Raw genomic sequence first — 13,126 nt, 5'->3', positions numbered from 1 at the left:
TTTCTGTGAATTAGCTATAACAGTCATGAGTATCAGCTCTTTGCTAACAAAATGTAATAATGCAGGTTTTTTAGTAGAACCAGTGCTGGAATAATTCTGCTCTTACTTAAAGGACAAATCACTTTATCAGGCTGAATCACTCTAGTTACCATTCTCTTGTTGGCCAGTATGTAAAAATCAGTCTGAGAATAAATACAGAGCATTTTACATCAATTTTCTATTCATAAGCCTATCTGCATAATTCTGAAAACAGCAATATATTCCCTTGTCTCAGGTAACAGTGGGCATAAACAGAACTTCCAGACAATATTTATTTTTAACCTCAGCTGGCTGCTGCATGGTGAGAGAATGCCCTGTGCTCCAGATCTCTAGAACTGGATGAATAATGAAATTCTGAATTTCCATGCTGAAGGTCTCATGACTAGTGATTGAGCTATGAATAGCACATTGATATATTATTTTCAAGTCAATGTGGGAAGCTTATTATGTTTAATTGTATATATTATCTTCACAGTGACATTTAAGTAATATTTCATAATGACAATTTAAAATTTTAGGGGAGTACAGATGTTTTGATTACCCAAAACTCATCTGCAAAAGAAAACACATACTTTTAATTGTTCATAAATATTTTAAGTACTGTTTATCTGTAGAAAAGAAAAAATGGAAAATGGAAAACGTTCCCTACCATAACTCAGTGTTATTGTTGCTTGTATGTTGTGTGCTCATGTAGCTGTAATAGGTTAGAACAGCTTCTAGGTAAAGGTCAAGACCTGTTCTTGTGTGCTGGAACACTGCTCAAAACAAATGGTATGTTCCCCAGAGCTCATAAGGGGTGATTAGGTTATTTTTAATAACCTTCTCTGTAAGTCCTTTGAATCACATTTCACAAACATTTTGCTTTAACCTTACTTGCAATTACTGTGATACTTGAAAGCACACCATGTTGACCACAGTTTGCTGGAAAAAAGGGCACACTAAGCCTCACACTGACAAACAGATACTAAATGTTCATGTTCACAGCGAAATATTTTCAAAATATGCTATTGTTTAAAGCACAAATGAATGAGAAACTAGCTATTTAACACCTTACTATCAAAAAAAGAATGGAAAACATCAATTAAAAGAGTTACCCTTTAAGAAGTGACTAAATGAGTGTGATGTTATTAATAATTTCAATATTTCTTTACATGTTCAGTACAGGACTAAAGAGACCAGTCTTACCTGCTGAATATTTGGACTTTGACTATATATAAAAACTGTCTAGAAGGTTTGGAAGGTTTTTTCTGGTTTGGGAGGTTTTCGGACTGGTTGGTGGTTTTTGGTGGGGGTTTTTTGTTGTTTTTGTTGTTGTTGTTTTGTTTTGTTTTGTGGGTATTTTTTAAATGTTGCTGTTTTGGGTTTTTTCATTAATTGCACTCTCGCAAAAATTCATCATAGTAGCTTACATTGACATTTAGCTTTCATTAACTTTGAGGTCAAGAAAAATTAGGAGAAGTTTCTTATTTGATGCATTCAGATGTCAAATTTTACTTTTTTTTATACTTCCACTTCTTAATTTTCACGTGACTTTATTCATCTTAGACTAATTCCTTCATTAGCATAAAATATTTTTTCAGTGTTACATTTTTAATCATTTTGATGCTACCCAGAAGCCACTTCTTTACTAGCACATGAACAGAACATACTGCCTCAAGCCTGCTATCTCTGAAGTCAACAGTAGAGAAGAAAATTAATTTTTCCATATCTCATGTTCTAGTGTTAACATGGCTGCATAGTGGATACATAGTGGATAGCTGCAGACTTGTTCAGTCTAGAGACAGAGCTTAAAAAAAAAAGAAAAATATAGAGAAGATTGATCCAAAAGAAGAAAAGTAATTTCATATTATATTAGAATAATCATTTTTACTTACCCTGTGCTCTCAGATATTTGCGTTTCTATTCAGTTTTATGTAACTATTTTCATCGTATTACTGACACATTAAGAAAAACATGAGACATATTTCCAGAAGATGTAACACTCATCATTTAAAAATGAAAATTATTCATATCTGTGACAATACCTATCTACCATGACACTTGGCAGCCCATGTAAGCACCAGTCACAGACACGGGTGACAAGACACTGCTTACATGTTTGTATTAGCAGTAGATGTCAGCCACTCCCCAGCCAAGCCAATAATGTCCAGTCCTGTGGACAGCTGATTGAAAAAGCGAGGATGACCTGAAAAGAGAATTGAGAGCAATTTAGAACAAACTCTATCAGCATCTCTCAGGTTTCAAATTTAAACCATCCACCCTTTCTGACACAAATCACAGGTTTGTACTCAGAACTTGCAGCAAACTTTTCAAAGCAAGTCCTGCTTATGGGGAGACTGATAGCCAACATTCACAGATGTCTTATTACAAACTTGAAAAAATACTTCGGATATGAACTTCTGTATAGAATCATTTGCATTTGAAAGAGAACCTCAGAATCGACTGAGCCTGTAAACACCTCCGGGAGCTGCTCAAGGGCTTGGGCTAGCCCATTTCCAGAGCCCTCTTCTGACTTCCGTCGTGCTGTGAACTCGGGTGAGGAGCCGCGGTGGGGGACACCCCCTTGGCAGTAACAACCTCCAGGTATGGGGCTATTTGCATTTAAATGGAGGAAGAGAAAGGCTCAGGCGCTTGAACTGGGGCTGCAGGAGTGAGAGAGGGGTGCGGAGGAGCCAGTCTCTTCCCGAGCTATAAGGACACGGGAGAGACGCTTCAAGGGGTCTCGGTAAGAAAAGCAGCAGGGGTAGAGGGCCCCCAAGAGCTCCTCAACTCGGGCCCTTTCCCCACAAGGTTTATAAAGCAGAATTCACCTCCTTAAAAAGGATTGCTATTGAACCGAAGTAAATCACATTCCTGTATTTCAGCCGAAAGTGCTTTAACGACTTTTATAAGCAATAATCCCGATTGTTGGAGGTCTTCTTATCTAGCATGAAGAGAAGAAATTCCTAACAACCGGGAAGGGGCGTTGAGGGGAGGTGTCATGATTTAGACCTCTCTGCTCTCTGGGGAAGGACACGCAGATAGCACACTGGGGACACCCCGGCCCTAGAAGGGAGGTCAGCTCTCGACGCCTGGAGGGACCCTGTCAAGTCGGATTCTGCTCAACACTAGGAACATCAGCATCTTTTGACATGAAGAACGAAATGCGATTCTGGCCCGAGCGATGTCAGCAGAAACCTTTTGGAGGCGTGAGCCTGCCGGCGCTGCCACATCGCAACATTTCCTGACGAGGATGCGCCGCACCCGGGCTGTTCCCGCCCGGGGAACCCACGGCTCGGGGCTAGAGCCCAGAGATACACCGCTTAGCTGTTTGCTTTACAAATCATCACTTCTCTCCCTTTCCAGGACACACTGGCTGGGAATTTATCTTAAGTGACATTTCGGTGACCTCCCATAACTGTTACTGGGCCCGGGATCTCCTAAGGCTGGGCTGCAGATTCAGACCCGGTGCTTTCGAAGGGAGCTCCGCCTTGAGAGAGGATGTGAGCCCCAGGAGCCACAGCAGAATGCGTGTCCTGGGCAGTCAGACAATCCGAGCAGCTCTTTAAAGCTGCACCAGACACCGCTTTGAACAGAGCTTGTGTCCGGTTGGATACCTGCCTCTCAGGTCCTGGGGACACGTCCTGCTGGTCCCACAGAAGCTCCAGGGGAGGTCGAGGTGAGGGGAGGAGGTTGCTCGACATGCGGCGCAATGAATAGCGGAATAATGGTGCAAGCACACAGAGCGCAACCGCTCTGACTTAACTTCTGGCCACCTGTCCAACAACCCACGCGTTTGGGAGTGAAACACGCTCCCCTTTGATTAAGAGTACAAAAATCAAAATATGATCCTGACTCCCCTGAATCAAACAAACCACCATGTAAATAGGAAGGACAGAACGCTATGTGCCACATCTGTAGTCAAGATTTTGCTCCTTGAATGCACTGCGTTGGGTTTTCGCTGCTACAAAACTAACCACAGCAGAAAGCTGCGGTCCGTGCTCCAGGAGCCATAGCTCGCAGCTTCCCGGCCAGAGACCGCAGGTCAGCAGCCTCCGGCTCTGAGCTCCGCCGCTCCAGCTCCGCGGAGAAATCGCCGCCCGCTGCGGTCGAGCCGAGCCGAGCCGAGCCGAGCCGAGCCGAGCCAAGCCGTGCAGAAGAGGGCAGCGGCTCGGGCAGAGCTCGGTAGCCCTGAAACGCTGGAGCAAGGCTGGGGAGGGGAAACTCGGCGCGCTCCATGACCGCCCCAGTTCCTGACCTGCTCGGGTACGTACGGCGGTCAGGGCTAGTCGACAGCCGGGATTTCTGCAGATACAGTGTAAAACATTTCAGACCAAACAGCCTGAAAGAGCATTGACTTTGCTCTAGAGCCTGGCTGCAGCTCACCCTGTAAAGGAAGTGATTACAAACCGGGATTTCTGTCTGATTCAGAAGGACCTGGACGGGCAGGGCTCCTGGGTAATGGGCTGAAATCCACAGGGTTCCTTTATTGATGATTCCTAGGATTTCAGTCTCTTTTTCATTAAACGTTTGATGAACATAAAAAAGAAAAATTGCAAATTCTGTGTCATTTATGCCCTAATTTACCTAATGATATTGCTCCCCGGAGATACAGACAGCTCGCGTTTCATCAAGTGAAAGAGATTACGTCTTAAAAAATTGTTTCTGTGCTCTAAAAACAGCACTGAGCCCTACCCGGCGGGGACGGATGATCATCAATACATGAAGCTTCTGAGCAGAAACATTTCCAGCGCCCGCAGCCAGCCCTGGAGCCGAGCCTGCAGGCAGGCACAGTCACGGGCTACAGAGGGTGTGCGCTTACCTCTGCCAACTCAGTCACGCTCTCTTCAGCGTGAGCCGGAGAAAAGTCCCAGGAGGGACTCGCTGCAGAGTAGCGCTCAAAACCTACCTGTCCTCACTCCGTATTTCAGTGTGTCCCGACAATCCACCAGAATCTGCTCCAGGGACTCAGGGTTGTCCGAAAGCTCCAGGTTGAAGCCCTCCATGCCCTCCAGGAGCTGGTGTGGGTGGTGGAAGTCCAGCACTTTGGTGGATCTGTCGAACGTCTTCCTCACGTAATTGAGGAGGATGTCCACAACCTCCAGCAGGAACTGCATGGTCTGCTCCTCACCATTCTTGGAGGGCAGCAAATCTGTGGGGCAAACCAGCTGTCAACGCTTGCTTTGGGAGAGAGAAGCAGAGATGAACCAGCCTCGGCTGCCCGCAGCGCTCCAAGGACCTGGGAACTGCGGCCCCAGCGCCGCCTGGTTGCGGGTGGGCATACTCCCTGTCCCTCTCGCCCCGTGGGGAAGGGCGAGCCTAGGTAGCCCACGGCAGCCCCAGGGCCAAGGCGCCCCGGCCCAAACTCCGCCCTGCAAAGCTAAGGCTGTGCCGTGCGAGGCACTCGCTTCCTGCGGGCAAAAAGTATCCAAAGTCTGCACCTGCCCTTACCTTGCGACGTCCCCACCTCCGCCCCGCAAAGAGATTGCTTTCCCTTTCCCACCCTCCTCGCAATGGCCCCGTACCAGCAATCACAGGCTGCTTCATTACTATTTTACTAAGGAGGATAAAAACATAAAATTACTCTCCTCCCGGATTCTGGATCTGGAGAAATCCCTGGAACCGCTGAAGCTGAGCTGCAGATGATCAGACAAAGTACTTAAAACTGCATTTCAGGCAGCTTGCATGCCTCTCTTGTGAAGCTCCCAAAAAACACAGACGGAGCTTCCTTCAAAAACAGCCAAGGAAAAGCACGGTCTGAACGTGGCTGCACCTCCAGGGGAGATGAGGGCAAGACTATTAAGAGACATGCCTGAGCTGGAGCAAGGAGAAACTGTAAAGTGTTTACCTCTGGCATACAGATTGGAAAAGTCTGTCTCGGTGCGCCGGAACCTGGATCCTTTCTCACTGTTCTCGCATGCCAGCAGGCTCTTGGAGGACTGCCTTTCCTTCAGAGAACTGACGATCCGGCCCTTGTCTTCCAGGCTGTTGGTCCGTTGCAGGAACCCTACATTATTATCACAAGGTGCACAGGTCAGAGTTTTCTCACTTCCCAACATGTTTAGAAATATCGAAAGCAGCTCTCTAGACAACAGTTAAAAGCGGCGCTGGCTTAGGTCTGACTAATGAGGTCAGGAATAAGGGTATTTATGGGGATTATTTGCCTCCAGGAGGGAGAGTTCAAAATGCCATCAACTGCAAAAACGCAGCCATGCAAAAAACAAAATTTCGTCATTTAGTGCAGTGGTAAATTCTTATTAAGTCGATCAGACAGATTCCACTTCAGTAATCAGCCACTGGAAGAGAGTTCAGGATGAGTCAATGCTATTTCAGCCTGCAGGCGAAGTTTATGGACCTAGCAGACAGGGGCAATGATGTATGATTAAAATAAGGGCCATTTTCAGCTCTCCTCGTGGTGCTCTCACGCACAAAAGGCACGAGAACAAGCAGCCATTCTAGAGCAGCCGTCCTGAGAGTGCTAGAGCTCTGAGGATACCAGTAGCACTCGTATAACCCCAACTTCCTATTAGAAGTAAGTACTGATGCGGAATTTCCACCTGAAAAGATGCTTTGATGCTAATGGTAATCATCCCCGGAGGTTTTAAGAGCTCCGCTCTCACCGGAAACGCATCTTTGGAGCCCGGAACCCGAACACAACTGTCACTGTGATATGCCACGGCAATAAAAAACCCACTCACCCCAAGAATTATGGGGGTGGGAACCATGCAGAGTCCGCGGCGAGTAATGAAATCTGTCTACTTTAACAAGGCAGGGGGAACAATTAATTTTCTGGATTTGTTCTATTAAATCTACGATGCCCACTAAAACAAGCATAGTCTCGGGTTTTTCGTCACTAAGGAAAACATCGGATTTTGACCTTTCAGTTTGCAGCGAGTGTGCCTGTATGTTTGGAAGAGGCACTACAGCAGCGCCAGTCGCCTTTATTCTTTCTTTCAAAACAAGCGACAATCGAAACCAAGGCTCGTCGCGGCTGGTGATATCCTCCAGAAAAGAGGGCTTAGCAGGGAGGAAAAACAACGTCCTGAGTTCGCTCACAATCGTCCCCCGATGCCGCTTCTCTTCAGCGCCCTCCGCTTTCCGGCCATGCGTCCCTGCTCTCCGGAGCCGTGGGGGACCGAGACTGTGGGCACCGCCCATCGGGAACCCGTACGGGACCCCTGCATCTTGGGCAGGCATAGGGGCTGAATCTCGGGGGAGAAAAGGGAGCCCCAGTGAGCTGCTGGGCCAATTGCTCCCGACGCGGTACCTGTGCCTCGGACCCTGCTGCCAGCCAGCCAGTCACGAAAGAATTCTCGAAAACGGAGTACTCGGCTGGCAGGCCCTTCTGCATCAGTCGGGCACCCATATGAGTCTCCAGGAGGGTCGCTCACAGGTAAGTTTGTCGGAGCAATACTTCCTGTGAACACCTCGTGTTTTGCGTCTTAATTCTGATCTTCTACTGATTAGTCTTTTTCTATTATGCTTTTATGAATGAGACAAAGACTGTTTAAGGGAAACTCTCTTCGTGCATAAATTAAGAGTAGCCGCCCATATATATTTAATGATGTTACTGTTTCTAATAGTTCTTAAAGCGATCATTAGCTCCTGCAACAGCTAGTGCTATTTGCCCGCTCATTAGGAGGAGGAGCTAATACCGAAGCAGGTGCTGTCTAAAATGAATTATGGATCCTCTTTTACCAGGTCCTGGGACTTAATTTTGCTTTTTTTTCCCCTCACCCGTCATTTTTTCAGGCTCTCAGCAGCGATGCTCAAGCGGGACGAGTTCCGTGAGAAAAGACGTCTGCGGGAAGAGCGGCGCTCCTCCTGCCTCGAGTGTTCCTCGCACAAATGGCGCTCCCCTCGGCGTGCAGACACGCATTCCTCAGAGTCTGGGAAAGGAGGAAGCACCGCTTCAGTAACAAAGGCTGCAGTTGCCTCCAGTTTCACTCTCATCGGGCCCAGCGAGGCCGCGTCTTCGCTGAAGGGTCTAACCTAACTAGGCGCTGCGGGCAGGGAGCTCAGTCCTTGCCCGAGCGCCTCTGCCGCTGTTCTTCCCCGCCGAGGCTCCCCGGAGCCGCTGTGTCCCGCAGCCGGCGGCGGGGATCAGCTGCGGCTCCGAGCGGCTGCACACGGGGCCTGTCAGCCCGCGCCTCGTGGGGCCCGCGGCGCTGCGCGGCCGCGCTGCGGAGGCTCGAGGGCGGGGATTACAGGACATAAAAAGCCTGAAGGCAGGATCGCGCTGTCGGCCGGCATCAGCCCATCCGGCTGTAGGCAACGTGTGCCGTTCGCTAAAGTCCATCGGCCACTGCAGGGACGCTCCCCAGCGCTGTCCTGGGAGGCAGAGAAGCGTAACAGCGGCCCTCGAAGGCTCCTTCCGCTCCCGGGGAAAAGCGCATGACTGCAGCCGACCTTTCATCTGTATCCTACTTGAAAAGCGCGGAGAGTTCCAGCAAGCAGCAAAGTATGAAATAGTGTCCACGCTCCTTCTCCTGGAGCAGCGGAGAGCGCAGCCTTTCTCAGCTGTAGGTCCGTCCCGCAAGTGCATTTTCAATGACGCGCCTTAAGAGACCGAGTTTTCGAAAGCCGAGTGACACCAGACTGGCGAGGGAGTCCCTCGGTGCGCAACGTGACCACAAACTCAGCGCGATTTCACATCAGGCCTCGCACAAGGCAGGTGTATGAGCCCCCCTCGGCCTCGCAGCCCTGGCTGGACACTCATCTTCCGTGGCCGGGACAGAACGCAGCCGTCGAGAGGTGCACGTCGGTGGCAGATGCAGGAGATCCCGGTCCCCCGCCGCGGTCGGGGTGTTTAGCACCACCTATGTAAATTATGCTTGGCAGCATAAATCCCACGGACTCCGGAGACGATCGCAGTTTCTAACATGCATGGCTGCTTTAGAAGCCCCAGTCTCCCGCGTTGCTCACTGGGTTTGGAATCGTCAGCTGGCCGAGGCCAAACAGAAGACGCACCGGAGCAATTTCACTACATTGAGCACTTCCGCTGATGCCAAGCAAATATTAGCAGGATCAGTCCCAATAATAATAATTGCCAGGGTGGGAGTGTAGCATACAAATCCAGATACAGGGGATAATCTGCCCATATTTTTCCCGTCGTGACAGTTCATTAAACCAGTTATAAACCGGGCTTTGGGGTTTTTTGTTTGTTTTTTTTTTTGTTGTTGTTTTTTTGTTGTTTTTTTTTTTTAAGTGGTTATGTGCAGAGACGAAGAGGTGGGGAGGGTTCAAGAGGGGTGGGGGTGGTGGCAGTAGCAGCGTTCTTTTCAGGCAGTGGCTTTCAATCAGAAAAGGAAAATAAGCTAATCCTTAAATCGCTCAGTTATTTAAGAAGAAATGACGTACATCTTGGATACGTAATTATTGAAAATGTCAAACACATAATATACAACCCAGATGGAAGAACCAACTCATTGCTTTTTCTCTGAGGTCAACCCTTATTTAAAGTTTGCATTCAAAATTAATCGATTTCAAATCACAAAAGGAACAATTCCAAAGCCCCTTTGTGACTAGACAACAATTAGGGTTTGGAATGATATCTTGCGAAAGGTAAGGACAGGGAGATATCATCTGCAACAGTCAAACGTCAACTCATTTAGCATGTTTAATTAGGATTCTTGGCAACCTTAATACTTCACTCAGTTTACCATAGGCAACCTTCCCTGTATGTCTTTGTGAAGATGTTCGATTCAAATGGGAGGGCACATACAAGTAAAAATCAGTGGTCGTGATCAAACCTGAATATTCCACACCGGCGTCACTCACTATTCAGAGTATATTTTTCATGTAAAACAGAAAAGAGCCGGTAAAGGAAAACTGAGCATCAAACCACAACCAAAAATACAGCTTGTCCTGAACTCCCTTCACAAAGCCTTCACTACACTCTCTTATGCCCTTCTCAAATCCAAAATGGTGGGATATTTCATTTTCAAGTGTATTTGATGGCACTGAGAGAAGCTGCGCTGTCCCTCTCTAACCCCCGTAGTCTAGCAACACGGAGCAAGCCTAAGAGCGCGTTACTTTATCAGTTCTGCTTGCCGGGCTAAATTAAAATGATGGTGAAAATGCCCATCGCTCCAGCCACTGAGGGGACTGGTAGGAAAATGGTCCATTAAACCCAGATCAGGAGCTATTTATAGAACTAAGCGACTACTCGTTAATGTTGCCAGCGGCTATCAGTGAAATCTCTCACAGACACAGCGCTAAACATTTGCACTGATTCTTTTCCCGTTCAAACTTCCAGGTGACGAAACGTTTAATGAATGAACTTCGACTCGAGCAAGTAGGAAAAGAGGTTTAAATGTTCCTTTGCATGGAAAAAAAAGGTTAGTTTCTCCCACGACGTATTTCCCATCCCCCCAAAAAAGAGACATAGAGGAAAAGGGGACATAATTTCTATGCATAAGAGATATGGGCTAAGCTGAATGATTGTCCCCATCAGAATATGAAGATTTGACTGTTAGTCTCTGAAAGCAAAGGCGCTACTGAGATATCTAGAGAAGGAAGACAGCTTGTTATCTGCAAATGAATCTCTTGCTATAACGTTGCGATCTGATTGTGCATTTGTTTCCCTTCTGCATTTCATGTGCCTGCGCGCTGACTGGCTGCCAGCGCTATCTTACCAGCACAGCAAGCTGACGAATTGCTCTTTAATAAGGCTCTCGTTAATCTTTTTTCCCCAGGAGATCCGTATTTTCTAGTCAGATAAGGTTGAAAAATTTCAGACAGTGAGACGCGGCGAACCGGCCCCCCGCCCCCCCGCTTTTCCTAGCTGACGGGGTCCCCGGCGGGTCCTGTGCCTTCTTCGCCAGGAGCGCCCGCGCTGGCACCCCCGCGGTGTGGCAGGAGGGGCAGCGGGGTGTACAGAACCGCGGCCCCCGCCAGCCCAAGGGAGGGCCCAGCGGCGGGGCCGGGGCCGCCGGCAGGGGGCGGCCGAGGCAGGGCCGGCCGGGGGCGCTCGGGCCGTGCTGCCCCCGCCGGGGCGGCCGCGTGGGGTGAGGGGCGTCCTACGGGGAGGCACGGCAGCGCTTACCGCATATCTTCAGCCCGATCTTCCTGGTGCACCCGTGAGCCACGCCGCACCACGAGTCGTAAGCTGGAAGAGAGAGCAGAGTTGTTCCCCTGAGCCGGCGGGGTTGTCCGGTCGCCGCGCCCCACCCCGGTTCCCCGCACGGCTGTATCGCCGTGAGAAACTGCTGAGCGAGGGGCAGCTGGGGCTCGGACGACAGCGAGGTGACATGCTGGCCTGCCCAGGGGAGAGGAGAAGGCACCCGGGACCCGACATCTCATCATTTACTGGCGGGGCTCCAGGGAAGTAGCAGCTTAAAATAAAGTGGCGTGAAATGGGGTCACAAAAGAGTTCAGGAATTAATTGGGTGAAAAATAGTATTTGACTAGATGATCGGACTCGCATCATTGAGCCTCGGACGGACTGACGGGCCGCCGACGGCCCTACTAGGATGGCACCCTCAAGAGGGAACCGGCTGCTTCCCAGCCCCTCGAGTCGTGGCTCGGGCACGCCCCGATCGGCTCCAGCTGAGCCCACGGAAGCGGGGAACGAAGCCCAGGACCGAGGTGTAGGGTGCGCCCGCCACTGCCCCGAGCGCTGACGAGCCTCTCCCGTCCGTCGCCCGGGACACGGGGCAGCAGCAAATTCGGCAGCGATGGACCCCAGAGGGCGACTAGGGGCGGTGGGGGGCTGACCTGGCGTTGGGGCGTGGGGGAGAAGGTTTCAGAGGAACCGGGACTAGGACGGATCACCCGAGAACTGAGGACAGCGGCCCGACTCTCGGGGAGAGGGAAGCGCCACGGCGCTCCCGACCTGGCGGAGAAGCTCTCTCGGCAGGGGCGCTGCCAGTGCCCGGGGGCGGGGAGCCCGTGTGGGCAAGGAGGGGTGCTGCCGCCAGCGGTTATCTTAGTTTTAGCCGTGTTGCCAATTAATTCGATTTCTGCGTGTGACACTTCAGTCGAAGGCAGCAGTGTCTGCCATGCGCGCCTGAAACAAGACCCAATGCTGTTGTTCGCCCCCTCCCCCGTTTTTTCCAGTTTCAGAATAATGACAATAATGACTCCGATGCTCGTGCCTCCTAGCTCTTTCAGGGTAAAAGCTATTACCCGTTCTGCTGTCCCTGACAACCTTTCATTTCTTACTGTTGCCCGCTCTTTGTCTCTGATGCTTTATAACATCGAGCCTCTTTTTAAAAATTATTATTATTTTTTCTGTAGGCAACGGTCTGAACTGCCTGGCAGGGCTATAAGCTGATTCTCTATCCACCTGCAGCAGCCTTTGCTTCCCACTCACACCTCAATAACTCAAGGCGAATCCAGAGCAATTAGGAATATAACGCTTTGAAAAGCTGCAATTAGCATCCAAATTTCGCTTGATTACAGGCTTCAGCGTAGGCTGAAAAGAAGCTGCAGCATTAGCATTTATAAAATGTAGCGGGAGACACCCGCTTTAATACCCTGGTGTAACTTCGCCCTTTAACAGATTCGTTTTCTCCACACCCCTACCAACATCCCGATTTTTTTGTTCATCTGGGAGGTCAGTTGATTGTCTATATCTCTCGAACGTGTCTGTGAGATAAAGACAACGTTGGCCAGTAAGGTGGGCTTTTCCTCGCGGCGTTTTATTCGCCACGGACCGACCTCTTCTGTTCCCAGTAGGAAGATGGTTTCTTTGTGTAGAGCACTTTCCGCACCTTGCTTAATGGCGCGGAACAGGGCTTCACAGATGTATCATTTCGTTTCGAAACTGATCTTTCTGACCCTAAATGAAGAAAGCCTTCAAAACACTTAAAACAAGGAAAATATTAAAACCTACTTGTGGGTCTCAGATTAGGTGGGGTGGGGTCCGGAGCATCGTTGGAGGACGAGGGAGCGGAGGAAGCCATCCCTTCAGAAAAGTCCCAGTCCTCGGAGTTCGTATTTCCTCGATATTTCTCTGAGGGGTGGGCAGCAAGGAATTTGCTGGAAGGAAGAACAGGCGGATTTAGTAGTCTAGTCTCCTGGAGCACCGGAGTCCCGTCCAGATGCCAGCGGGCGGCAGCCGCGCAGGTCCCGAGGCGGCGGCAGGACCGGCCGAACCGAGAAA

The 13,126-nt window shown here is 49.6% G+C and overlaps 1 protein-coding gene across 1 annotated transcript; it reads right to left on the bottom strand.

The window, feature by feature from the left end:
• Positions 1–2,129: 2,129 nt before the first annotated feature.
• GAD1 (glutamate decarboxylase 1) lies at positions 2,130–12,926 on the bottom strand. The gene is made up of 5 exons (XM_058839750.1): positions 12,857–12,926; positions 11,066–11,128; positions 5,867–6,025; positions 4,928–5,170; positions 2,130–2,224 (listed from the first exon to the last, which is right to left on the bottom strand). Exons 1-5 carry the CDS (start codon positions 12,924–12,926, stop codon positions 2,130–2,132), a joined length of 630 nt encoding a protein of 209 aa, XP_058695733.1.
• Positions 12,927–13,126: the final 200 nt, after the last annotated feature.

This window comes from Poecile atricapillus, chromosome 5 (genome assembly GCF_030490865.1).
Source record: "Poecile atricapillus isolate bPoeAtr1 chromosome 5, bPoeAtr1.hap1, whole genome shotgun sequence".
Classification (NCBI taxonomy): domain Eukaryota; kingdom Metazoa; phylum Chordata; class Aves; order Passeriformes; family Paridae; genus Poecile; species Poecile atricapillus.
This window is presented reverse-complemented; position numbering and strand designations above follow the sequence as displayed.